General features: G+C 44.1%; 1 protein-coding gene across 7 annotated transcripts in view; it reads left to right on the top strand.

Moving 5' to 3' along the window:
• Positions 1-24,429, top strand: part of CRACR2B (calcium release activated channel regulator 2B) — a 90,342-nt gene that overhangs the window by 10,724 nt on the left and 55,189 nt on the right. For 6 of the 7 annotated variants that reach the window (XR_012159316.1, XR_012159314.1, XR_012159315.1 and 3 more), the window contains exons 2-3: positions 18,427-18,678; positions 20,276-20,387. Coding sequence is in view for 3 of the 7 variants with exons in the window: in XM_073347162.1 (XP_073203263.1) it covers positions 18,427-18,678; positions 20,276-20,387 (364 nt within the window). In the remaining 4 variants the exon portion in view is untranslated. Of the gene's footprint in view, positions 1-18,291; positions 18,334-18,426; positions 18,679-20,275; positions 20,388-24,429 lie in introns of those variants that run through there. The other variant, XM_073347163.1, reaches the window with a different exon arrangement.

Consider the following 24,429-nt stretch of genomic DNA (forward strand, 5'->3'; position numbering starts at 1 on the left):
CTACCTGGAAATCCACTTGCCCTAAGAACAAAATTTAAAAATCCATAAGCAAAACACTTTAACTAAATCAAAAACCTTTTTGGCCTCAGTGGATGAACTCTCTTCCCTTTGAGCAGGTACCATGAAAAACACTGGATGAGCAATGTGGTTGAGTTAGCACTACTTTGGAAACCATAACTTTTGCCAGGTTTGTCTCTGTGTGTATATAATGTCTTCTGCAGTTTCCACGGTATGCATCCGATGAAGTGAGCTGTAGCTCACGAAAGCTCATGCTCAAATAAATTGGTTAGTCTCTAAGGTGCCACAAGTACTCCTTTTCTTTTTGCATAACTTTTGCATTTCCTGACCTTTATCCATGTAACCTTAATGCTGCATTAACATGGCTTTGATTTTTGTTATGTTTTTACTTAATAAGCTCAGTGTTTCAGTATGCAAAGCTCAAAACTAGCTTCAGGGAAACCTAGTGAGAGTATTGTTAACATGTGGCTCAGGTTTATAAAGGAATCTAGGAGGAGGACTATGCTGAGGGCATGAGAAATCTTCTGCAAAACTCAGATGTAAGCAAACAGTTCCCTTCTTTATTGGTATTATGCTTGCACCTAGAGGCACCAGCTGAGATCAGCAGTCCACTGTGTTAGGCACTAAACATGAGCTTGCCCCAAGGAGCCTACAGTCCTGAATTTGAGATGACAGCGGGAGCCACGGTGGTGAGGAGAGGAGTACGAAGATAATGTTGTTAATCAGTAACAGCTGATCTTGTAATCTCATGGGCAGATACTTATGACTTTATGGAGTCGCACTGAAACAGGCTACAGGATTCCTGTAGAGCAGACTACAGGATTGGGGTGTAAGGCATGTCCACATCTTGATGATTCAGTGAATTAAGGATTTTTTTCTTCATCCTTCCTCACTTCCCATAGGTGAGGTAGCAAAAGTGTGGGGGGGAGGTTGGTGGTGGTGGGGGGGGGGTTGTGGCTTGTGGGGTTTCGGTTGGTTGGCGGAAGGAGGGTTTGGTGTCTTGGCAAATGGGTTAGGGGAGGGCATGCCATGTATGGGGAGAAATGGAAAAAGGCACAGGCTGGAGTAGGAGAGGGACTGAAAGGGGTATCACAAATGGACTCATTGGCACCGTATCCAAAACATACACTGGCTCATCCTAGAGCTAGAGAACTATACACCTAACCAGTGTACCTGTATCTGGAGGTTAATATGACTGGGTTCTACCAACTTGTGCAGATCACCCTGGCAGCATGTCTCCATTGGAGACCACCATTCTCACTACGTGTGTAACCTAAACCTGTCTCTCCTGATTGAAGAGCTAGTGTGTTAGTCCCCCCCCCACACACACACATCTGTGCCACAGTCATTTGAAGACCTGTGTGCCAGTGGGTGACAGCCTTTGCAGCTGGATCAGTACCTCCTCTCTTCCATTTTGGAATCTGAGCCATTAGATCATACTTCAGAAATTCCCTCAGAACGACCCGCATTTCTCTTTGCTTTCCATAGGTCATGTTGTCATTGGCTCCTGCAGGTATGGGGATTATTTGAAGCTCACAAATCCTCCCTCCACAGGCTGAAAATTGCATAACTGATAAAAAGCCTTTTCTTTCAATTAATCTACTGGTTGGAGTTTCTGAGCTGGTAACGTTTCCAAGAATGTTTTCTCTCTAAGGAGCTGGCCACTCCCACCCACCCTGTCATTTTTTGTACATTGGGACTTGTATTTGGTGGACAAATATTATGCTTGAGGGCTGCTGTGGAGATATGTTGGGCCCGGTATGGGAAGTGAAGGGGATTAAACCTGGCCACACAATGGTGAGTTGCCCTGTCGGGGCCTCAGTGTGTTTTTTCCTCCTGGCCCTGGGATAAGGCCCCAGCCCAGCTGATAGGAGTGGAGAAGGCCAAGGACAGCTTTGTATTGGCTTGAAGCCCTGAAGCTGCTGTCTTTAATAACAAACCAGAGTCCCGGTTCATCATCACAAATTGGCTGGCTTTTCCTTTCCAGTGGAGAAAACGGGAGGGAGGGGAAGGCTCTGGGTGGTGCCAGGAGAGAGGAGGCCAGCAAAGGCTGGTTTAATAGAGAACTCATGGGGGACCATATGTTCCACTTTACTCTGCTGTGCAGGGCCAGTCCCTGTTTAGCCAAATGTTTAACTCTTCTCCCTCCATGTCCCCAAAGCTCTATGTGCTTCTCTTTGTAAGCAGGTAGCAAAGCACAAAACCTGGGGACAAACATGGGGCAGAATTTACAAAGGGAATTATGCACGTACTGAAATTCCAGAAGAGATGGGTTCTCTTAGGCTGCTTTGGAAATCTAAGCCATGGCTGTCTGTTTACAGGGTAGCCTCTGACTCCATGCTCTTACCTCTTTGCATTTCCCATCTTGCCTGAGGAAGCCCTTCCAAAACAGAGAGGGACAGAAGCCCTCCTTCTTCAGAATATAAACCAGCCACTAACGAATGGGGGTTAGGAGGGAACTTCCTCTGGGGCTTGGGACAGGTTATCCCATTACTGCCATCTTCAGAATGTCTTTCATCTTCCTCTGAAGCAGCTGATATTGCTTGTTGTCCGAGACAGGATGGATGTACTAGGGGCTCGTAACGTCTGTGTGCCTAAAGGAAACCGCTTACCCCAGAGCCAAATACTTTATAACTTGACTCATTAGTGAGCTCCGCCTCCTAGAATGCACCTGATCTGACAAAGTCTGATTCATTTTGATGGCACTGATGTGTGTATCCCTCTCTCATTTCCTTCCCTGCTTTTAGATTTGGAATGTTGGCAGGTCCAGGAGTGAGAAGTGAAGGACAATTCCTGTCTTTCTCTGAAGGGTTACAGGAACATCTGAAACCCTGGGGGGCGAGGGAGAGAGGCGGTGAATGGTGACAATATGAAAGAGCAGCACAAAGAGTTGTTATCCCAAAAGCAAGTGAAGCAGAGCTCCTTAGCTTCCCTAGCTTCCTTGGCTTCTTGCTTTAGACTTAAAGAAACAGTACACAAATGGGATGGGGATTTGGATAAGTGGAAGAGAATTGCATGGTGCTGTTACCAATAAATACATAAGTCTGCAGAGGCAGACTTATTGATTGATTAAGTTTTTGATTAACCATTAGGGTGGCTGTGTTTCAAAACAACTGTGGCACTTTTGTGGCAACACCTGGTAGGTTCCCAAAATACTCTTATAAAACTAAATACTAGACCTGGTTAGGGGGGGAAAAAATTGCTGAATATTTTGACTTTTTTGGCAAAAATTCAAAAGCTGAAATTTCAGCCAAACCTGGGAAATTTTGACTTGGATATGCTGCTGCAGTGCCTCATCTCCCTGTTCTCCTTTATAAGCTGGGGGCCACAGCTGGACTACATCTCCCATGATGCACCACGGCTAGAGACTCTTATGTATACTGCCAACCTTCTCCAAGAGGGTGAGACCTTGGTGCATTGTGTGAGATGTAGCCTGACCTTTGAGACCAACCTATGGAGGAGAATGGATGAGTGAAACAACTGACCTATAACTCCCATGAGACATTGTGGTGGCATAGTCAAATAAAAATACGTAAGTCTTCTGTCTAGGGCTGTTGATTAATCGCAATTAACTAACCCGATTAACTCAAAAAAATTAATCATGATTAATTGTACTGTTAAATAACAGAATACCAATTGAAATTTATTAAATATTTTGGATGTTTTTCTACATATATTGATTTCTATTACAACACAGAATACAAGGTGTACAGTGCTCACTTTATATTATTATTTTTATTAAAATATTTGCACTGTAAAAATGATAAAAGAAATAGTCTTTTTCAATTCACCTCATACAAGTACTGAAGTGCATTCTCTTTATTGTGAAAGTGTAACTTAGAAATGTAGATTTTTTTTGTTACATAACTGCACTAAAAAACAAAAACCAATGTAAAACTTTAGCGCCTACAAGTCCACTCAGTCCTACTTCTTGTTCAGCCAATTGTTAAGACAAACAAGTCTGTTTACAGTTATGGGGAATACTGCTCCCTGCTGCTTCTTTACAATGTCACCTGAACGTGAGAACAGACATTCTCATGACACTTTTGTAGCTAGTGTTGCAAGGTATTTACTTGCCAGATATGCTAAACATTCATATGCCTCTTCATGCTTCGGCCACCATTCCAGAGGACATGCTTCCACGCTGATGATGCTTGTTAAAAAAATAATGTGTTAATTAAATTTGTGACTGAACTTGTTGGGGGAGAATTATGTATGTCCTGTTCTGTTTTACCCACATTTGATGTTATAGTAGTCTCAGATGATGACCCAGCACATGTTCGTTTTAAGAACACTTTCACAGCAGATTTTCAAAACGCAAAGAAGGTACCAATGTGAGATTTCTAAAAATAGCTACTGCACTCGACCCAAGGTTTAAGAATCTGAAGTGCCGTCCAAAATCTGAGAGAGATGAGATGTGGAGCATGCTTTCAGACGTCTTAAAAGAGCAATACTCTGATGCAGAAATTACAGAACCCGAACCACCAAAAAAAGAAAATCAACCTTCTGCTGGTGACATCTGACTCAGATGATGAAAATGAATATGCGTCGGTCCACTCTGTTTTGGATCGTTATCGAGCCGAACCCATCATCAGCATAGATGCATGTCCTCTGGAACGGTGGTTGAAGCATGAAGGGACATATGAATCTTTAGCGCATCTGGCACATAAATATCTAGTGACGCTGGCTACAACAGTGTCATGTGAATGCCTGTTCTCACTTTCAGGTGACATTGTAAACAAGAAACAGGCAGCATTATCTCCTGCAAACCAAACTTGTTTGTCTGAGTGATTGGCTGAACAAGAAGTAGGACTGAGTGGACTTGTAGGCTCTAAAGTTTTACCTTGTTTTATTTTTGAATACAGTTATATTTTTGTACATAATTCTACATTTGTAAGTTCAACTTTCATGATAAAGAGATTGCACTACAGTACTTGTATGAGGTGAATTGAAAAATACTATTTCTTTTGTTTTTTACAGTGCAAATATTTGTAATCAAAAATAAATATAAAGTGAGCACTGTACACTTTGTATTCTGTGTTGTAGTAGAAATCAATGTCTTTTAAAATGTAGAAAACATCAAAAAATATTAAATAAATGGCATTCTATTATTGTTTAACTGTGCAATTAATCGCTTGACAACCCCACTTCAGACATTTGTTTTTTCAATAGAAAATTGAAAATTTCCACAGAAAGCAGACCGTCTTTGTGAGCTTTGTTTAGCTCAAAACCCAGTTTTTCTTGGAAAAACCATTTTGACAGAATTTTTGACCAGCCCCACAAATACATGTTTTTTTAACACTGTGCTTGTGTTACTGCTGCCAGCTTCTGACTCAACAGTCAGCGAGGAGGACGTTTATCCAGTACTGTAAACTCCTTCAGAACGCAGTCGGAACAGCTGAACAAAGGTAGTTAAGCGAGCGACCCACGCTGATAGCGTCTGCTCTGCTCTCATTCTGCTTCTTGCTTGATTTCAAACACTGTTTCACACACTGAGTGCTTGATCCATGGGGCAGCTCCTGATAAACACAGAGCACACGCTGTTCAATCTGTCCAAGGCATGTTGCTCGTTAAAACAAAGCCAAATGTATGTGGGTTTTAACTGGAAAACGCAGGACACTTCAGCTGTCCTGCGAGAAGTTTCCCAGAAGCCTGGGGACTCCACATTTGATCTATGGAGTGAAATCCTGGCTCTGCTGCATCCCGTTGAATGCAGTGGAGCCAAGATTTCATCCACAGTTACTTTATAACGAAGGGGTCAGGTAAACAGGGTGCGTTGTCCTCAGAAAATGTATTTAGTCTGTGCACCTAAAGCACCAGATTAATCCTTTAGAAGCTGGTGAAGACCTCTCAGGCCTGCTTTGAACAGCAAAGTTAAGGCTTTGAACAGCTGGAACTTGCTTTGTGCAGAAAAAGGGGCAAATCTCTGCTTTTCACCCACTGCTCCCTGGGCAAATTTTAAACTGGGATGTGTCTGATTGTCCTAGAGTTCAGCCACTGGGCGATGTGTGTGTGTGTCTCTCATTGAATGTGATCCTCAAAGGAAAAAGCAAGAACATAAGAACAGCCATACCGGCTCAGACCAATGGCCATTCTAGTCCACTATCCATTCTTCTGACAGTGGCTGGTCCCAGATGTTTCAGAGGGAATGAACTGAAAAGGGCAGTTTCAAGAGGTCCAGTCCCAGCTTCTGGCAGTCAGAGGTTTAGGGACACTTGGAGCATGGGGTTGCATCCCTTACTATCTTGGCTAATAGTCATCAATAGACCTATCCTCTGGGAACTTATCTAATTCTTTTGGAATCCAGTTATACTTTTAGCCTTCGCAGGCATAGTATGAACTGGAGAGAGGAGACATGGTATAAACTGGACACAAACAGCCACCCCCACCGTGTTTGCTGTTGAAATGCCTTGTGCAGAAAAGTTAAGCCTTCTAGGAGCCTTGTAAACCACTAAAGGGAGAGGTTGATACAACACCAAGCACAGAGTTGGGGAAGATGGTGGTGTCTGGAAACCCTCTTGTGCTTTTAATTTTTGCAAACCATTGCTGGCTTTTGACCCCATCTCAAAGGCTGGGAATAGCAAATGAATGGTTCTGTTCACTTTGCCCATTAGGCTGCGTGAGACCATCTCCTTTCCCCTGTGTGGCACTTGCAGCCTGGAAAAGATTATGGTAAAGAGACCCTCAGATTCATTCTGTCCATTTCTAAAGAGACTTGAAATGAATTGCTGGGGTGAGGGAATATGGATGCAATGTCTCTTAACTATCTGCCTCCCCTGTAACTCCAGCATCCCATGTAGTGATGTGACTCATGCCAGATGCCGTGGAGATCTGCTGGAGAGGCAATCTCTGTACAGCAAAGACATTAAATAACCACTGTCACCCTTGGGAAGCTTTAGCTAAATGTTTCCCTCCTCCACAAAAGGACTCAATGGACCAGTGCTCTGATATAATACAGTAAATTCCATGGTTCCGTAGGGCAAACGTGAAATACACCAGCAGAGCTGTACAGACTAACAGGGAATGTCATTTGTTGTTGTTAGTTCCTCGAGGGCCTCACCAAGATCAGGGCCTCATTGTGCTAGGCACTGTATGTATGCCCAGTAAGAGAGAGTCCCTGCCCCCAAAAGATTTTCAATCTAAATAGACGAGACAGAAAAAGGGTGGGAGAAAGGAATAATATCACTTCCTATTTTACAGATGGGGAACTGAGGCACAGCGAGACTGAGAGGGATTTTCGAAAGCGATTTGTTTTGGCCTAAGTCTGCTCCCATGCAAGCCAGCTCCCATTGACATCAATAGTAGCTGCGTTAGGCCAAAGCATAGTGCTTTGAACATCTCCCAGATTATTTTCATAAGGTTGAACAGAAAGTCAGAGTGGGGATTTGAACCCACCGCTCCCAAGTTGCAGTCCAGTGCCTTAGCCTCAAGGTCATCATTCCTCAAGATGTGATGGCCCAACGGTCTGGTCTGCTATAGTAAATGCCATGATCCTTTAGCCCAAATGTGCAATCTACCAGGCAAGCTGGGCCGACTGACAGGGAAAGTGACCCCTCTTCACACTTGGAGGTTAGCTGAGGGGGAAGGAACCCCACCCCACCCCTTTCTTTTAAATGACTCCTACCAGTGCTGAATAGTTAAAAGACCAATAGTTGATTAGTGGTCACAACTTTACATAAATGCAGAACCTAGAGTGAAGGCAGGTGTGTGTGTGGGGGGGGACTCTTTACCCGCTCTACTTATGAAAAAGCAGCCTCCCGTGTAATATACTTTTAGTGACCTTGAAGTATATTCAGGATGTAGTACAGGATGTCCAGCTTTTTTTTTTTTTTAATTATTATTGTGGTAACAAGGGGAGCCTCTCTCTCCAATGTCACATTTCTCCACATTGGACGGCATCCAAGTGTGTGCGGCCAGGCAGTAACAGTGCTTTCCCGAGAGCAATGAAATAACATGCTGCACATGAGAGAGACTGGGGCGCTGGCAGGATGCAAGAGGAGTCTTGGGGATGCTGATGTGCCCCTGCTGAGCTCCGGTAGCTGAGCTGGTGGCAGTCATGTGTTAAGTTTTCCTGGATGGCACATCACCTGTTGATTAACAAGTAGCCCGGGCCCAACAGAGTGGTGCTGACTCTCACTCTTCAGAGCTTTCATGAAGTGCTCTGGGTACAGACTGGCTTTCTTTGCTCAGAGAGCCAGATCTTCAGCTGGGGTGAGTCCGCAAAGCTCCATGAAGTCAACAGAGCTATGTCAATTCACCCCCAATGAGGAGGAGCTGGCCCTGTGTTATTGTCTCACCTGCCTGGGAGCAGAACTGTGAGAGCTTTGAGTTAATGGCTTGGAGGTTTGTCTAGTGTTACTGAAGCTTCGCTTCTTCAAGCTTGCGGCACTGTACCCTGCCAAGAGAGAGAGCTGTGCGATAGGGTTCTCTTCAACCCTAGCCCCACAGGCCCCCATAAGCTGGGACTGTCTGGGTCATGGCAGCCTTGCTTGGTCATGAAACCCCAGTTGTGTTGGTGCTAAACCTTCATCATCTTAAGGTTCCAGGTTCCCCCCCCCACCCCGAATCTTCTTCCTGTCACTGCAACACTCCTCTAGTAAGTAATGCTCAGCTGCCCCTCCTATTTAGCCAGCAGGTGTCACTAATCGTGCAAAACAAGATTTGCCATTTGTCAGCTGATGGGGCATCTGCCGTAGAAAGAGCAAGTTCTTTACACTGGCGCATTGCTGTATTCTAAACAAAGCCTACCCCTAATTTCATAATTTTTATTATTGAATTAACAATCTTGTGCAAATTCCTCCTAGACTGGTATGCGTTGAAGGTCATTAGGAAATAAATAATGATTTCCCATACATTTCAAATAATGTCATGGATCTGATTGTTTGACCTGAATGCCTCAAGCGCCTCCATTAGTGATCATTTAATTGCCAAAGAACTTTACAGCATCATCGCTGGTAAAGCAACTTCGGATGTTTCTCAGCCCCTCCATTATTAAACTGAATGAATGGGCTTTATTTGCTCATTCTTGGCTATAGTGTCCTTTATAGATCTAGGGTCTGCTCCCAAACCCATTGAAATCAGTGGAAGTCTTTCTAGTGAATTCAAAGGGCATTGCATCAGGCCCATAAAGTAGCAGTTATCTTTCCCCTTGTTGCTATGGTATAGGTGTTCAAGCATCACATAGCAGGCATGTGATGATGTGGCATTATTTCCTTAAATATCTTTATTTTATTTTAAAGAATTGAGTCATCTGAACTATAAATCCCCATTAAAGCGAAACACAGTTCGAATTGTTTTCAGTGAATTGTTTCAATGTGTTTGATGCTACCATTACTGCCATATTACTTATAGTCTGAAAAATGCAACTGCATACCACTTTCATTATATCAGTAGCTGTAAACTATTAGTTGTATCTGGTGAAACAGCATAAACTGCTAGTGTCATGTTAGGGAAATAGAGACAAATTTTTGACCCCAAATTTAGATGTGTGGTTTTTTTTAAACACATTTATAAAATATATAATATCAGAAGCGGCCATGATTTAAAAAAAAACCCACCATCACTTCTAACAGAAACAGTTGTGCCGAAATAAGCATTCCCTCTCGCTGTTTGCAATCCAAACGTTGTGTGTGATGCACAAGGTATAACTGATTAGAAACAGAAGCGAAACTGGCTTGTCTGTTCATGATCCTAACAGAGAGGTGCTAAATGATGAGAGACTATTTCTTCTATTCTAATATTCTGAGATTTTGCTTGTAACAGAACATATTCTTAATAGTGATTTTAACTTCATATCCCTTTGAGTCAGAACATTAATGAGTGGATACAATTTTAAGCGTATAATTTGTACTGATTTTCTGAAATAAGGCGCCATTGTATATATTTGTTACCATGCTTCCACTATTTATATACAGGAATATAGAATCAGTGTATCAAACTGTGGAATGAGTTCTCAGTGAGAAGACTTTATTGGCAAAGATCATGTCAAAATATAGGTCATTGTTGCAGGCAAAGGAAATTCCATGCTTGTTTTCAAATTAAGATAGAGCATCACTAATTAAACAAAGCTGTTTGTGGTTAGAACCGCATTTTTACTGTAACTGCGCAGCAAATGGCTCTTTTCTCTCTTTCTGTAAACGTCCTTGGGATGAAGTAAGAGGGGGATGGAGAGACTGGGATGGGCAGCCGCTTTATTTATTTGTTATTGATTGCCCTATATCTCCAATGGCAAAGCCTTTTCCTGCTGACTGTGTATTCTGTGAATAAGCCAGTTTATCTTTCTGGCTCGTTCCATGGTACAGTCATCAGTAAAGGTTGCAGCGTATTAGCACAACCTGCTACCCAGTTAGGGCTAATCTTTTTCTGCTGAGCAAACAACACGAAGGTTCCTGGATTCTTTCCTGTTTCCTTAAAGAGATACAAGCAACCTGAAATCTAGTCAATAAAAAAAAAAGAAGAGAAAGCTTAGAGATGTAGTTCCAGATATTATACCTGCTCCTGAGTCCCCAGGCCAACTTTTGTGGAGGTTTTTGTTTGCTTATTTTTTTCTTTTTTTACAATTTGTTTCCCTGTTTCTACTGGATTTTTTTCCTCTCTTGTTGATGTATGAAAAAAACAAAGAACAAGGGCCACTAACTGCTCATATAGGGGAAAGAATGACTTTAGTAACCTTAGTCTTTCGAAACAGTGGGGGTGAGATTTTTCAAAGCAGCCTCAGATTAATGGGTATCCAAATTCCTTAGGCAGTTTTGAAAACCTCAGCCTACATACATACAGGGGGAAATCAGTGTAGGGCATTGATCTTTGTGGTTCTTTGGCTGGACTTCTCTGAATCTTTTAAATTGACCTGTTCCAGTAGATTTATGCGGCTTTACTTTCATCCGCGTATTCAAGGTACATGATTTTGTATGTGACCAGGATAATAATCTCCAGTACCTATAGCTGTCTGACTAGGGCACAAATCTCCAACCATTGTAGAGCTGACTGCATATTGCATCTGTGGATGTCACTATGCTCTGCCTTTTCCAATGACACTGTTTCCATAGTAACCAATATAACTTCAAAGGGGGCAGGGGAAAAAGCAGAGAAGAGTGAGGAATAAATAAAGCGAGTGGCATAAAGTCTGTGTGAAATGGTATAAGGACCTATAAAGTTTTTTGGGTTTTTTTTGCCTCTTGCCTTAAAACCAACATGTGACTACACTACTTACCAGTAATACAACGATCCCAAATGCATGCAATAAAAACTTGATAGGATGCCACACTACCATAAGACACTCATTCCAACAGAACAGCTGCTTTAAGAGAATATTTCAGGATGTACATTTTAGCACTTAGAAGAGAGGAAGTGCTATTGTTCAGGTAGCATATGCAAACTTAACTTTGCCCCTTTTGTGCCTGGGCATTACAATACATGATGCTATTATTTCTATACAACCCCTGGCTCTCGTTCAATGCTCACATTAAAGGATGATATGGAACGGTCAATGCACTGCTGAGCACATTGCATAGAATCAGATAGTACTCCCTCAGTGTTTTAATGTGAACCTAAATTACTTGCTGTGCAATCTTCTTTTCTTACAAGTCTGATCCAGCAAAGCACTTATGCAGGTGCTTTTCTTTAAGCATGACTGCACACTTAATATCGAACAAGTGTTGCTGAACTGGGGCTTTGGTGCACTGGGAGATATCTTCTTAAAAGCATTATCATTATTAAGAAAGCTAATGGACACATATGAGCCCTTGTAACTCTCAGCCAAACCGTAACTATATTCCTGGAGCACAGAAAGTCACATGTTCTCCTCGAACACCTCCCCGCTCCTGAGTGTCAGCTTTCTAGCCTAAACCCCTTTGGTGCTACAGCTGTGGTTTTATTGTTGCTGGGTATTTTTAAAGTGGCAAGAATTACTTTATAATAGGAAAAGGGTTTTTCTCCTCTCCTCATTCTCAACAAACGGGTGGATTGTTTTAAACTCAAAACTTAAAAATCACCTTTGGGAGATGAGGCCAGGTCAGAGTTACGCCACTCTTGATTTCTCAGTCGTAACATTTCCCCACAAGCAGCTCTGCACTTTCTCACATGGCACCCCTTAGCGCTGGGGGGAGCTCCCTGCAAATATCGAGGAATGAAAACAACACACATTCTGAACATACACATGCACATACTAATCCTGGCTCTGAACACTGACAATGGGCAAGTCATTCAGCCAGCCGGCGTCTCAGTTTTCCTCATCTGCGAAACAGTGGCTGACCAGTGACCGACCTCACTGGGCTGTTGGGAGATCTGAAGATAAATAACACCTGCAAGGACTGACGGTGAATAAAGACACCCTGCTTTCCTTTCCCACCGTCTTCTGCCTTGACTGGAGATGAAGAATTCCACAGCCTAATTCCCTACAGGCTGTGAAAGAGACGGCACATGTACACAAGGCAGAGCTCACAGGTCACATCCACCCCATGGTAGCATTAGTGTAGATGAGGTGCTAGTAGCCACCAGCATTTTAATCACGTCAGCGACATCTATTTTCAAGCCCCCTACTAACACAAGCCCCCACCCCCCAGCATTATTAAAATCAAAAGAGAATAGAGACAAAGACTGACACGTCTTAATAAATAGGAAGGGTTTTATTTGTACTCCTGAAGTAGCCAGATACAAACACACCCACAGGTTGTCTTTGCCCCCAAAGTACTTCCACCCTAAATAGATAAGACAGGCACAAGCTGTGAGGGGATACAGGCACAGCACTGCCAAGCAGTCAGAAACTATGAGTGGGGCACCAAACAATGAAACTGGTTTAAAAATCTTGAGATTTTTTTTTTCTTGCCAAAAAGTAAGAGCTTTGGGATTTTTTTCTTTGCCTTCTGGTTTGTGAGCCTTAGGGAGGGCTCAGCTCACCTCTTCAACCTTTTCTCTCCAAACATAAGGGCTAGAAACTTACTCCTATTATTTTTTTTTAATGAAAGCTGGGATTCTCTCTTAATCCCCTGTCTCCAGGAGCTGGGGCTTTAAATAAAACATCAGCTATTATGAGACTCATGACAGGAGTGGCAGAAAGTCCCTACAAGTGTGAGGGGAGCCACCGGTGCCCGAACCATGGCCCTGTTCCCGCTGCACTGCCCCTTCTCCCCAAGCCCCCTCCCTTGCGCTGCCCGTTCTCCGAAGGCCCCGCTCCCATGCCATCTCTTCCCCTCAAAGACCCTGCCCCCTGCTCGCTCCTCTCCACTTCCTCCCCCCACCCCGTTGCTCGTGGGAAAAAGTGTGGGGGCCATGGCCCCCTGGTTCCCTCTTTTCCAGTGCCCCTTACTCATGATAAATTCATGAGAGTTGGCAACATGGCAGGCACAGGGAGGTGAAGTGATTTGACTCAGGTCACGCAGCAGGGCAGAAGCAGACCCAGGATGCTGCTCTAGCCCACACTGACTCTCTGGCATTTCTCAGCCCTTCTGGAAGCTAGTTTCATGTTGTTTAGTGCTGACTCTATAATTATTAACTAGAAGGCATGGGGGTCTGGGATTAAAGTTCCACTTGCACTCTGCGTGGACTCCCTGCCTCAGTGAAGCAAGGCCCACGGGCACCACCTTGACCGGCGGTTGATTCCGCTGTGTCTAGGCAGGGACACTCCATTCTGAGCTAAGGCCCGGGGTCCGTTTCCATGAGGTCTTCTTGCTAAGGAAGCTGCCCCCCCAGGATCTGGTGACTGTCTTTGCTGCCTGCTGAGCCACAACAAAGCCTGTGGCAGGAAACAGCTGCTGTAACCCACAAGACTTGGGTCCCGCTCAGCCCAGGTTTACGAGAAGTGCTGTGCTCACAGGCATCTCCTTTACAGCTGTGCAGCTATTTAACTTGGAGCTTGTCCTGCACCACATTGCCAACAACCATCTAGAAGGGAAAGCGTCTGTCTGGTTTACACCAGCAGAACCAGAGTCCCATCCAGGCATCAATAGTAACGTCCTTAAGGTCTCTCCTCCTTCAGTCCAGATGCCCAAGTACCAGCTTAGACTTAGATGACAGTCCTCACCCAGGATCATCTAAATGAATTTCCTTCCCAGTTGGCATAGGAGCAAGGTAATCCTGAGGGTGCTCCTGTCCTTCCCTAGTGTGCGCGTCTCGTTCTAAACTATAGTAAAATGTCACGTTGTTTGTTGGTTCGCATCCTGAAGGCAGGGGCCTTACTGGGGCAAGCCACTTGGCTAGAGGTAAAGCACTGGGTGCTGGGACCTGTAGTCTCTGTGGGCTGCTCCTTGGCACTAAAGAAGAAGGCACCCACTCTGTTGATGCAAGCTAGCTGTGGCTCTTGGGCTCCTAGCAAGCTGACAGTTCTGCCCCTCAGTTGACCAGAACTTGGATTCCACTGGGCTAAAAGCCAATCATCTCTGAGTTCTTTTGCCCCAAAGAGCCCCATTCTCTGTACACAGGTGAAGAAGAACTTCTTAATACATGGTCATGTAGAGAAAAGTCGCTGAAAGTTTTGAGTGGTTTGCTTACCATGTTCCCTTTTATGTAGTATGTTTTTATTTCTGTTCAAGTCAGCCAGGGTCACCTGAAGACCAGAGCCAATGGAGCACTCTACACAAGAGAGAACTCTCTCTCGAAATGCAGAATTAATTAGCTAACCCTCTCGCTGGGTGATTCAAACCTTTTCAGATTCACTTTGCCAGGAGCTCTTCTAATTAGAAGGGGTTTAGCTCTCCTAATTACTTGGGAACTATAATAAAGTGGGGTCTTTTGATAAAATGATGATGTGCTGGGGGTAGCGGGTAGCAATTTGTCTTGGAGATGGTTGATTCCAGCTCATGAATAGGTCTCATAATTGGGCAAGAATATCCTGCCTCTTCAACCTTTTATGTACCAAAGAAAAGTGCCTTGGGCTCATTATCCATGTGGGCTGCTCCCACTTTTGAAATGAAAATGATTAATCTCCTAACAAGGAAGACGAGGCCTGCGTGTGCTGGCAGTGACTGAAGAGATCCCACCGCCACCTACACACACCACAGAGCAGGCTTTTTCAGTGTCACATGTTTGTTTTGTTCCTCGTTACCTCCCATCTGTACAATGCTGATGCTGCTCTTCCCCTTGTCTTGCAATCCCTCCTCTCCAACACACTAGCCATGGTACCCTCCCACTCTGGCTGGCATTGCCACGCATCAGTGAGAAGACAGAATTACCTTTGTTTCAGCTCCAGGGTCACCCAGTGTTCTCTCAAACAGCAAAGCCACCATCTTCTCACACCCCGGGCAGAGCAAGTTCTCTGCTTACTACAGGGTGACACTCCGAAGAGATGACACTGGACTCCAGCAAGACTCCACTCAGCTAAGCTAACAGATGCATAAGGTTGGCATTGTCAGACTCACCACTCTCCAACCTGTCATTGGCAAAGGCCCAGATTATGTGGTGCTTGAAACCCTGGGCATGAAGTTTTTTACTTTACAGTGCTCTGAGTGTGAATTTATTCCACCACGCAATTGACCAAACTGCGTCCCTCAGGCTTCGAGGACGATACGCCTATTCCAGTCTGCTTTAGAAGAACAGTGGTAGTAGTTTCAGAGTAGCAGCCGTGTTAGTCTGTATCCGCAAAAAGAAAAGGAGGACTTGTGGCACTTTAGAGACTAACCAATTTATTTGAGCATAAGCTTTCGTGAGCTATAGCTCACTGCATCCGAGTGAGCTGTAGCTCACGAAAGCTTATGCTCAAATAAATTGGTTAGTCTCTAAGGTGCCACAAGTCCTCCATTTCTTTTTTAGTGGTAGTAGTGATGACTCTCTATTAAATGTTTTAACTTTCCTATGCGATTAGAGACACCGAGGAAATCACCCACTTTATGAAACAGTGATCTGAATGAACTCTTCTCTCCTGGGAGCTTCTGCAGTATAGCCTGTTACCGCCCATAATTATCACCCATCAAGGTATAGCCACATAACCTGTCTCCTTAGACATTCATTAAGCTACACAGTCCAAGGATGGTTTTGGTGAGTGCCTACCCTGCAGTCTCAACCCAGAATGTGAAAATCAAGGTGAGTTCTTTCTGTAAAGATTCTGCAGTCAGGAATGAGTTAACAGTTAAGTTATTGATACATAAGCTTGAATAGAGTCCAGCTCAGTCTCCAAATGTTGCATTGGCTCTACAGGACTACAAGAACAGTAAGTATAAAGGCTTATTATAGTAAACGGCAGGTGAGGGGATTAATGAATGCAACTGTGATGACAGATACAAACAATGCACTTCCGCACAGCTCAACTTCCAGCTTTGTTTCCATTGTTTACCAGGGACAACCGCTTGTCTGGAGATCTATACAGCACACAGAGACATCTGAATAATATACTGTAAATAAATATGTCATCATGGTTGCTGTTAAAAATCAGGAGACCTGATTCTGAATGCTCTCAGGGAAGATATCTCATAGATAAAAATGGCACCTTTTTACTCAGTCACTTTTCAGAGCAGAGCCACATTTTAACTCTCCAAATAGCAATAATGAACAAAAGACTGCCTAGTCCTTTTGGGTTAGTGTCAGTTACTTCTTGCTTACGTACATGACATTCTTTGTCCTTCCAGTGTATCAAGAGTGCAAACAAAAATTCACTCAGCTATTGTTCTTGCACCTGTACAATGGTCTTAATTTCTTGAAAATTAAATAAATTCCTTGGCTAGTGCTGTTAAATCTGTCTCAATCCTCTTGTCCTGCTCACTCCTTCCCTGCAATGCAGAGTTGAAATCTAAAGCAATTTGGTTTAGGAAGGCTTAAAATGTGTTACTGGTAATAAGGAAAAACAGTCCATAGGGAACTGTACTGAACCTCTCACTTGGAAGGTGGGGGGTGCGTGTGTGTGTGTACACATGCACAGTATCACAGTAGCAATGCTATAGTCAAGTTGATGCCTTTATTTCTAGATGCTCAAAACTTATTGGAAATTGTTTTATGTGGCAGCTGAAGTTTGTTTGTGTGTGTGTGTTTCTTCCTACAAAATGAACATTTTAGATTAAAATTCTATTTGGCAACTTTTGAGTTCTCAGAACACGTAGGCTTGGAGATAAGGGGGAAAAGTGTTTGGTTTATTTAGTTAATTTCCCATTTCATGTCCCATGCAAAACATTTTCTTACTTTTCTTTATGCTTGAATAAAATGGGGGGAGGGTGGTTGAAAATCCCCCCCCCCACATATATTAAAAAAAAAAAAGTTGAAAATCAAAGTGAAAAGGCAGGGAAGGAGAACCAAGCTGAGGAGAGTGGGGAGGTGTGTGACTTATTTCTCTCTTCTCCCTACCCCTGGTTGTGAAAACTCTCCTTGATCCCCACCAAAATGGTACTCTGTGTGTTGGTCAACCCCCTGTTCTGGATTTTCATCACCCTGGTGGTGCAGATTTGACAGTAGTGGGTGAGCCGTCCTTAAACACTGGGCAGGGGGAGAAGCTACTAGCAGGAAGGGGTAAGATCAAATATTTGGGGGGAAAGGTGTGGGGGGGTGTACTTTTATCTTAAACACTCCTGAGAGTTGATTTTCTTTCTATTTCCTTTCTGCCCCATCATGGAAACCTTGTTCAACCCAAAGGATTTTATCCTCCCCACACTTTAGAACCCCCTCCCCACATCCCATCTACAAAGGGGAGGGGAGGGGGGAAATGGAACTGGCTGCCTTCTGAGCTGCTCTTAACTCTGCTGAGTGTCACCACTGAGCTGCCATGGCTTATTACTTTCACTTTGCCTCTCCAGAGCCTAAATGCTGCCTGCATAGTTTGCCCAGCCTGTGGAGGGAATGACTAGGGTTGGACACTGAAACCCTGCCTCCTGTAAGGAAGGATTATTATACCCATTGTGCATGTAGGAAATTAAGGGACAGAGACTAAAGTGACTTGCCCACGGCAGAACCAGGAATTGCACCCAGCTCTCCTGGGTCTCAGCCCAGTGCCTTAAAGAATATGCAGCCCTTCTTGAGAATTGCTGGGTTTGTTTAAATAAGGGCTTTGCTCCTTCCTGTACCATCTTCTCTTAGTTCATGATCCCATCCTGATGAATCTTTCCTGGCAACCGACTGTTGCCAATGGAGAATTGTGACTTCACTGCAGGTCTGAGGAGAAGGTGTGCATGTCTTTGTGTGAGGACATGGCAAGAGCCAGCCCCATCGCAGCCAGCAGCATTAGCTCTCTGACATCAGTTCAGCAATGCCTGCACCTTGTTTGTAGCAGGCAGCTCTTTGTGAGGCAATCAGAGGTATTGCCCTCTCTCCATCTGAGGTCTTGTCTCCTGCCTCCCCAGTGACCCCAGTCAAAGACGTGAGATGCTCTCAATGCTGCGCTTCTGACCAAGGAGGCGTTACTAGGTAACCTGCCGTGAGTTGGCCTCTCTCTGAAGCGTGTGTATGGTGGGTTGGAGCATGTGTGATCTGCAGTTCATTTTCATTTAACTGTTTCAGCTTCCTCCATCACGGCTGTTGGACCCTGGCCGGGAGAGCTTTGGGAAGATGGAGAACCGGAGGCGAGAGCTCCTGGATGCCCTGTGGGAAGAAGAGGAAGAGGAGGAGGATGGCGTGGCTGCCGGTGCCTCCTCCAGCCTCTGCCTGAGCAAAGCAGAGGACGTGCAGGTAGAGATGCTGGAAAAGGCCAGGGAGCTCTTTCAGTTGTGTGACAAGGAGGAGAAGGGCTTCATCACCAAGCTGGACATGCAGGTAAGGGGAGAAAATCCTCCTGCTCTGCTTCTAGACAGGAAGCTATGGAACCATGTGTGCCATGTGTACTCAAGGGGGCCTGCTTTACCTCACACTGCTGGGTGCTCTTGGTCAGCCCATGTATAACCTCTGTTGTCTCATGGCCCCTCTGAGGTGGACTGTGCCAGTAGCCCACTGGAAAACAGAGAGAACTGAAGCAGAGTGATTTTTTTTTAAATAACATTTTGATGGAAATTTCTAATTTTGGGGTGGAGAAGGAGGAAAGGTGTCAGAATTTTTCCAAAATTCACCCCCTTTACCATCACCACTACCCTGGCCTGCTCTACGGCGCGGGGCGGGGGATTTCAGAATTCTGACGCTTCTTTTCAAACATATTGTGTCCCATCTCCCCACCACGGCCCCCATAACAAGACACATTGCTTGATTTTTCTCACTTTGGTTGTACCTATAATTTCTGTGGATGGTCTCTTTCCTTTAAAAACTAGCTCCAGGACTGAATTATGACTGTGATCTGGAGAGAGACATCTCTCTGCTTTCTATTTTGAGTTAAAATCTTGGGGTTTTACAGCTGTATCAAAAGTTGGATAATTCCCTTTAGTGTACATACGAGGAAGGTCACACTGGGATTCTGTTCTGTCCCAGCTTTTTCTGAACAATTAACATTACCGGCATACACTATGTTTAATAAACAAGAGCTGTTGAGTCATTTTGTATTGGGCTGTGCAATGCCTAGTTTCATGTGCTTTTAATAAGAGGTTTTATTAAGCTTTAGCCATAGCTGTTTGTTTAACAAGCACTACTAGGATCTCTGCTGTGGTTTTCGTTATGTGTATGATGGTAGCTCCGAGGAGCCCCAGCTGAGATCATGGCCCATTGTGTTGGGCGCTGCACACACACATAGTAAGAGATAGTCCCTGCCCTGAAGAGTTAATCTTCTTTCTCCCATCCTTTGTATATTTAGGTTTGTATTATTATTCTCCTTTTACCAGGTGGGAACTGAGGCACAGAGAGATTAAATGACTTGCCCAAGGTCACACACAAAGGTTGTGGCAGAGCTGGGAGTTCAACCCAGATCATCTTCTGAATCCCAGTCCCCAAGACCATGTGTCCTCTTTGATAGGAGTAGCATGGGTGAGGGAGCTGATACCCATTATACCACATTGTTATGCCATAAGCAGTCCTTCTAACTGGTGTTGATGCTCTGAGAGAGCCACAGCCAGCCCTCCTCAGTCAGAATGACAGGAAAAGTCCAGTAGATGATGGAGGACAACTAAAAAGATAACAGGTGGTACTGGAGGAAGTTGGGGATAAGGGCCGATCCTGGAAGAATGCTCCTCAGAACCAAATAACACGTAGAAAGCAAAATGCCCTCTGCACAGTCCTGGCCATTAATCTAGTTCCCCGTGCTGATGGGCATTCCAAACTACTTCATACTGGCCCAGCTGCATTGTCTTCACAGTTGCAGCATCTCACTCCCAGTAGGGTGAGTGTGAGGGCACTGATCCAAGCCCAGTGGGAGTCATTGGAAAGACTTAAGTTGGGCTGTGGGTGGGTCCAGAGTTTGGTATTTATTTTGTCCCTCCTCCTGTCTGTCCAGCGGCTGCAGAGTGAACTGCCCCTGACCCCAGAACAGCTGGAGGCTGTCTTTGACAGCCTGGAGCAGGACAATAATGGGTACCTGACGCCTGTCGAGTTCAGCATGGGACTAGGTAAGAGCAGCAGGTAGACGTGGGTAATGTGTTAAAATGTATATAGGAGAGATGGAGCAGAGCTTATTGGCTCTAAACCCTCACCTGCCAACTGCCTGCAACAGTTGGCCCATCCTTCTTGTTTCTTCTCCACCCTATGTTAATATTAACCTAGGTCATGTGTGTGTATCATAACCCTGAGATGTCTCCCAACCCTCCTAGGCATTCCTGTCATTCCAGTCCTGTAGAACATTCCTTTTATCAGCTTCTGCAGTACTTTCACGTAACTGCCAGCCACATCTCTGAACCTCTCTGACTGGCCACATGCCATGCCTGGGCTTCCATCAGCAGGCAGGAAATCCCAGGTCAACCGGCTGCATAAGGAACATTATTTTCTGAGGGGACAAAATCTGCACCTTGGAAATCAGCTCCATGCATAGATTTCAAGGCCAGAGGGGACCAGTGTGATCATCTGATCTGTCCTCCTGTACAACACAGGCCATAGAACTTCCCCACAATAATTCCTAGAGAGTATCTTTTAGACGAACATCCAATCTTGATGGCGAATCTGTCACCACTCTTGGTAAGTTGTTCCCATGGTTAATTACCCACAGTAGTAGAGATTTATGCCTTTATGGATTTATATAACGCAGCACTTCAGCTGTCCTGTGTGCTGATGAAAGTGCTGTTAGTTTGATAATACAGTGAAGAGAAATGAAGCCCTGCTTTTCTGTTGGTTACAAGTACTCTTTATTAGCCACTAGAAAATGCTGGTATGGTAAACAAGTCCACAGTGCAGTTCAAGACACAACTGATGAGGGAGAGGAATGTTTATAACAATAATGACCTCCATGACCTCCACTCCATTCCTCCAGCTGGTCATGAAGTCTTAGAAAATACACTCCCTGTTGGCTCTGATTGTTTAAATAAGAGACATTTCTGTATGTGGTGGATTGTGTGGCTAGGCTACGTGGACAGTTTAACGGCTCTCTGGCTTGGAGCAGAGGGGTAGTGTATGAATCAGGGCCGAGATTTTCCAAAAGTGACTTGGCATTTGGAATACTTCAATCTGAGATAAAAATACTCAATAAATAAAAACAGTAGGAAATAAAATAACTAATAAATCAAAACGAAAACAGTAAGAGAATCAAAACATGCTACTATGTCTAAACAACAGTGTAAAAGAGGCAAATAGAGTCAAAAAGACTTCCTTTAAAAATTGGAAGTCAAATCCTGGTGAGGAAAATAGAGAGGAGCATAAACTCTAGCAAGTCAAGTGTAATTAAGCAGGCCAGAAAAGAATTTGAAGAGCAACTAGCAAAAGAGACACGGACTAACAGCAAAAGCATTTTTTTTTAATACATCAGAAGGAGGAAGCCTTCCAAATAATTAGTGGGCAACTGGACAATAGAGGTGCTAAAAGAGCACTTGGGGAAGACAAGGCTGTTGTGGAGAAGCTAAATGAATTCTTTGCATCAGTCTTCACTGTAGAGGATGTGCGGGTGATTCCCACTCTTGAACCATTCTTTTTAGGGGACAAATCTGAGGAACTGTCCCAGACTGAGAAGTCAGTAGATGAGGTTTGGAACAAACTGATAAATTAAACAGTAATAGGTCATCAGGACCAAATGGTATTCACCCAAGAGTTCTGAAGGAACTCAAATATGAAACTGCAGAACTATTAACTGTGGTATGTAACCTATTATTTAGATCAGTTTCTGTACCAGATGACTGGAGAATAGCTAATATGACATGGATTTTTTTTTAAAGGCTCCAGAAGTGATCCTGGCAATTAGAGGCTTGTAAGCCTAATTTCAGTACAAGGCAAATAGGTTGAAACTGTAGTAAAGAACAGATATATCAGACATGTAGATGAATATGTTGGGAAAGAGTCAACATGGCTCTTGTAAAGGGAAATCATGCCTCACCAATCTATTAGAATTCTTTGAGGGTACCATCAAGCATGTGGACAATGGTGATCTGGTTGATACAGTGTACTTGAACTTTCAGAAAGCCTTTGACAAGGTCCCACACCAAAGGCTCTTAAGTAAAGAAAGCAGTATTGGGATAAGAGGGAATGTCCTGTCATGGATCAGTAACTGCTGAAAAAACAAGCAACAAAGGAATAAAGGAATAAATTATCAGTTTTCACATTGGAGAGAGGTAAATAGGAGGGTCCCCAAGGATCTGTACTGGGACCTGTGCTGTTTAACATATTCAGAAATGATCTGGAAAGGGGGGCAAACAGTGAGGTGACAATGTTTCCAGATGATACAAAATTACTCAAGATAGTTAAGACCAAAGCTGACTGTGAAGAGCTACAAAGGGATCTCACAAAACTGGCTGACTGGGCAACAAAATCGCAGATGAAATTCTGTGTTGATAAATGCAAAGCAATGCAAGTTGGAAAACATAATCCCAATTATATATATGAAATGATGGGATCTAAATTAGCTGTTACCACTGAAGGAAGAGATCTTGGTGTCATCATGATAGTTCTCTGAAAACATCTGTTCAATGTGTAGGAGCAGTCAAAAAAGCTAACAATGTTTGGAACTGTTAGGACAGGGATAGATAATAAGACAAAAAATATCATAATGCCAGTGTCTAAATCCATGGGACAACCACACCTTTAATACTGCATGTAGTTCTGGTCACCCCATCTCAAAAAAGATGTGTTAGAATTGGAGAGAGTACAGAGAAAGGCACCAAAAATGATGAGGGGTCTGGAACAGCTACTGTATGAGGAGAGATTAAAAAGACTGGGACTGTTTAGCTTAGAAAAGAGACGACTAAAGGGGGATATGAGAGAAGTCGATAAAATTGTGTGTGGTGTGGAAAAAGTGAATACAGAAGCGTTATTTACCCCTTCAGATAATACAAGAACCAATCACCCGAAGACATCAATAAGCAGCAGGTTTAAAACAAACATAGTAAAGTACTTCTTCACACAACGCACAGTCAACCTGTGGAAATCGTTCCCAGGGGATGTTGGGAAGGCCAAAACTATGATGGGGTTCAAAAAAGAACTAGATAAGTTCATGGAGGACAGTTCCATCAATGGCGATTCGTCAAAATGGCCAGGGACGCAGCCCCATGCTCTGAGTGTCCCTAAGTCTTTGATTGCCAGAAGCTGGGACTGGACAACAGGGGATAGATCACTCGCTAATTGCCCTGTTCTGTTCATTACCTCTGCAGCATTCGACACTGGCCCCGGTCAGAAGATAGGATACTGGGCTAGATGAACCACTGGTCTGTCCCAGTGTGGCCATTCTTATGTTCCTATGAGATACTCTACAGGTCCTGGTTTTAAGAGGGCAGATACTCAGTGCTTTCCCTTATCTCAAGTTGGGCATCCAAAAATGGAGCCACTCAGAATTGGTAACCACTTGTGCAAACCTTGGCCCAAGTGTGTGTGTTACCGTCTCCTCAATCTAAGGGAGACCCTTCTCTCAAGACAAGGTCATGTTGATTCTATGGACCCACTTACTCCATCAAAATTAACACAACAGACAGTGGGCCTGATTTATTGCTCTGTTACTCCAGTCTGGCCCATTGAAACTGGTGTAAAACTGGAGTAACTTGGTGGTCAATCAGGCTCTGTGTCTTTAAGAGGAATTCTGAATTCCTATTCAGGGGATTTTAAGAGAGACCTTGAGGAATAGACCTGGACAGCAGGAAGGGCCTCTGGTATAGTGTTTGACACTAACCAAGCTGAGCTGGGTTTTGGTTTATAAAAAACTGCAGAAACACACAAGTATATTGACAAATGTCTAACCTGACCCAGCTTCTGTGTGTCCTGGTGCTTCCTGTGTTCTGCCTCTTTCAATTTTAAGCTCTCTGGACCAGGGACTCTTTATATGAGTAACTGGCATGTGGCCGGGGTGAAAGTGAGCCGGTACGGGCCAGTACGGCGTATGCAGCCCATGTTAAAGTGCTGCCACCCACCTGTTGGCAGCCCTGCTGGTAGGGTCCATACCGGCAGGGCCGCTGACGGTGGGTGGGGGAGGAGAAGGGGCACCAACGTTAAAGCGCTGCTGTGGCAAGGGACCCTCCTTTAACG

Source organism: Lepidochelys kempii, chromosome 6 (assembly GCF_965140265.1).
Source record: "Lepidochelys kempii isolate rLepKem1 chromosome 6, rLepKem1.hap2, whole genome shotgun sequence".
Taxonomy (NCBI): Eukaryota; Metazoa; Chordata; order Testudines; family Cheloniidae; genus Lepidochelys; species Lepidochelys kempii.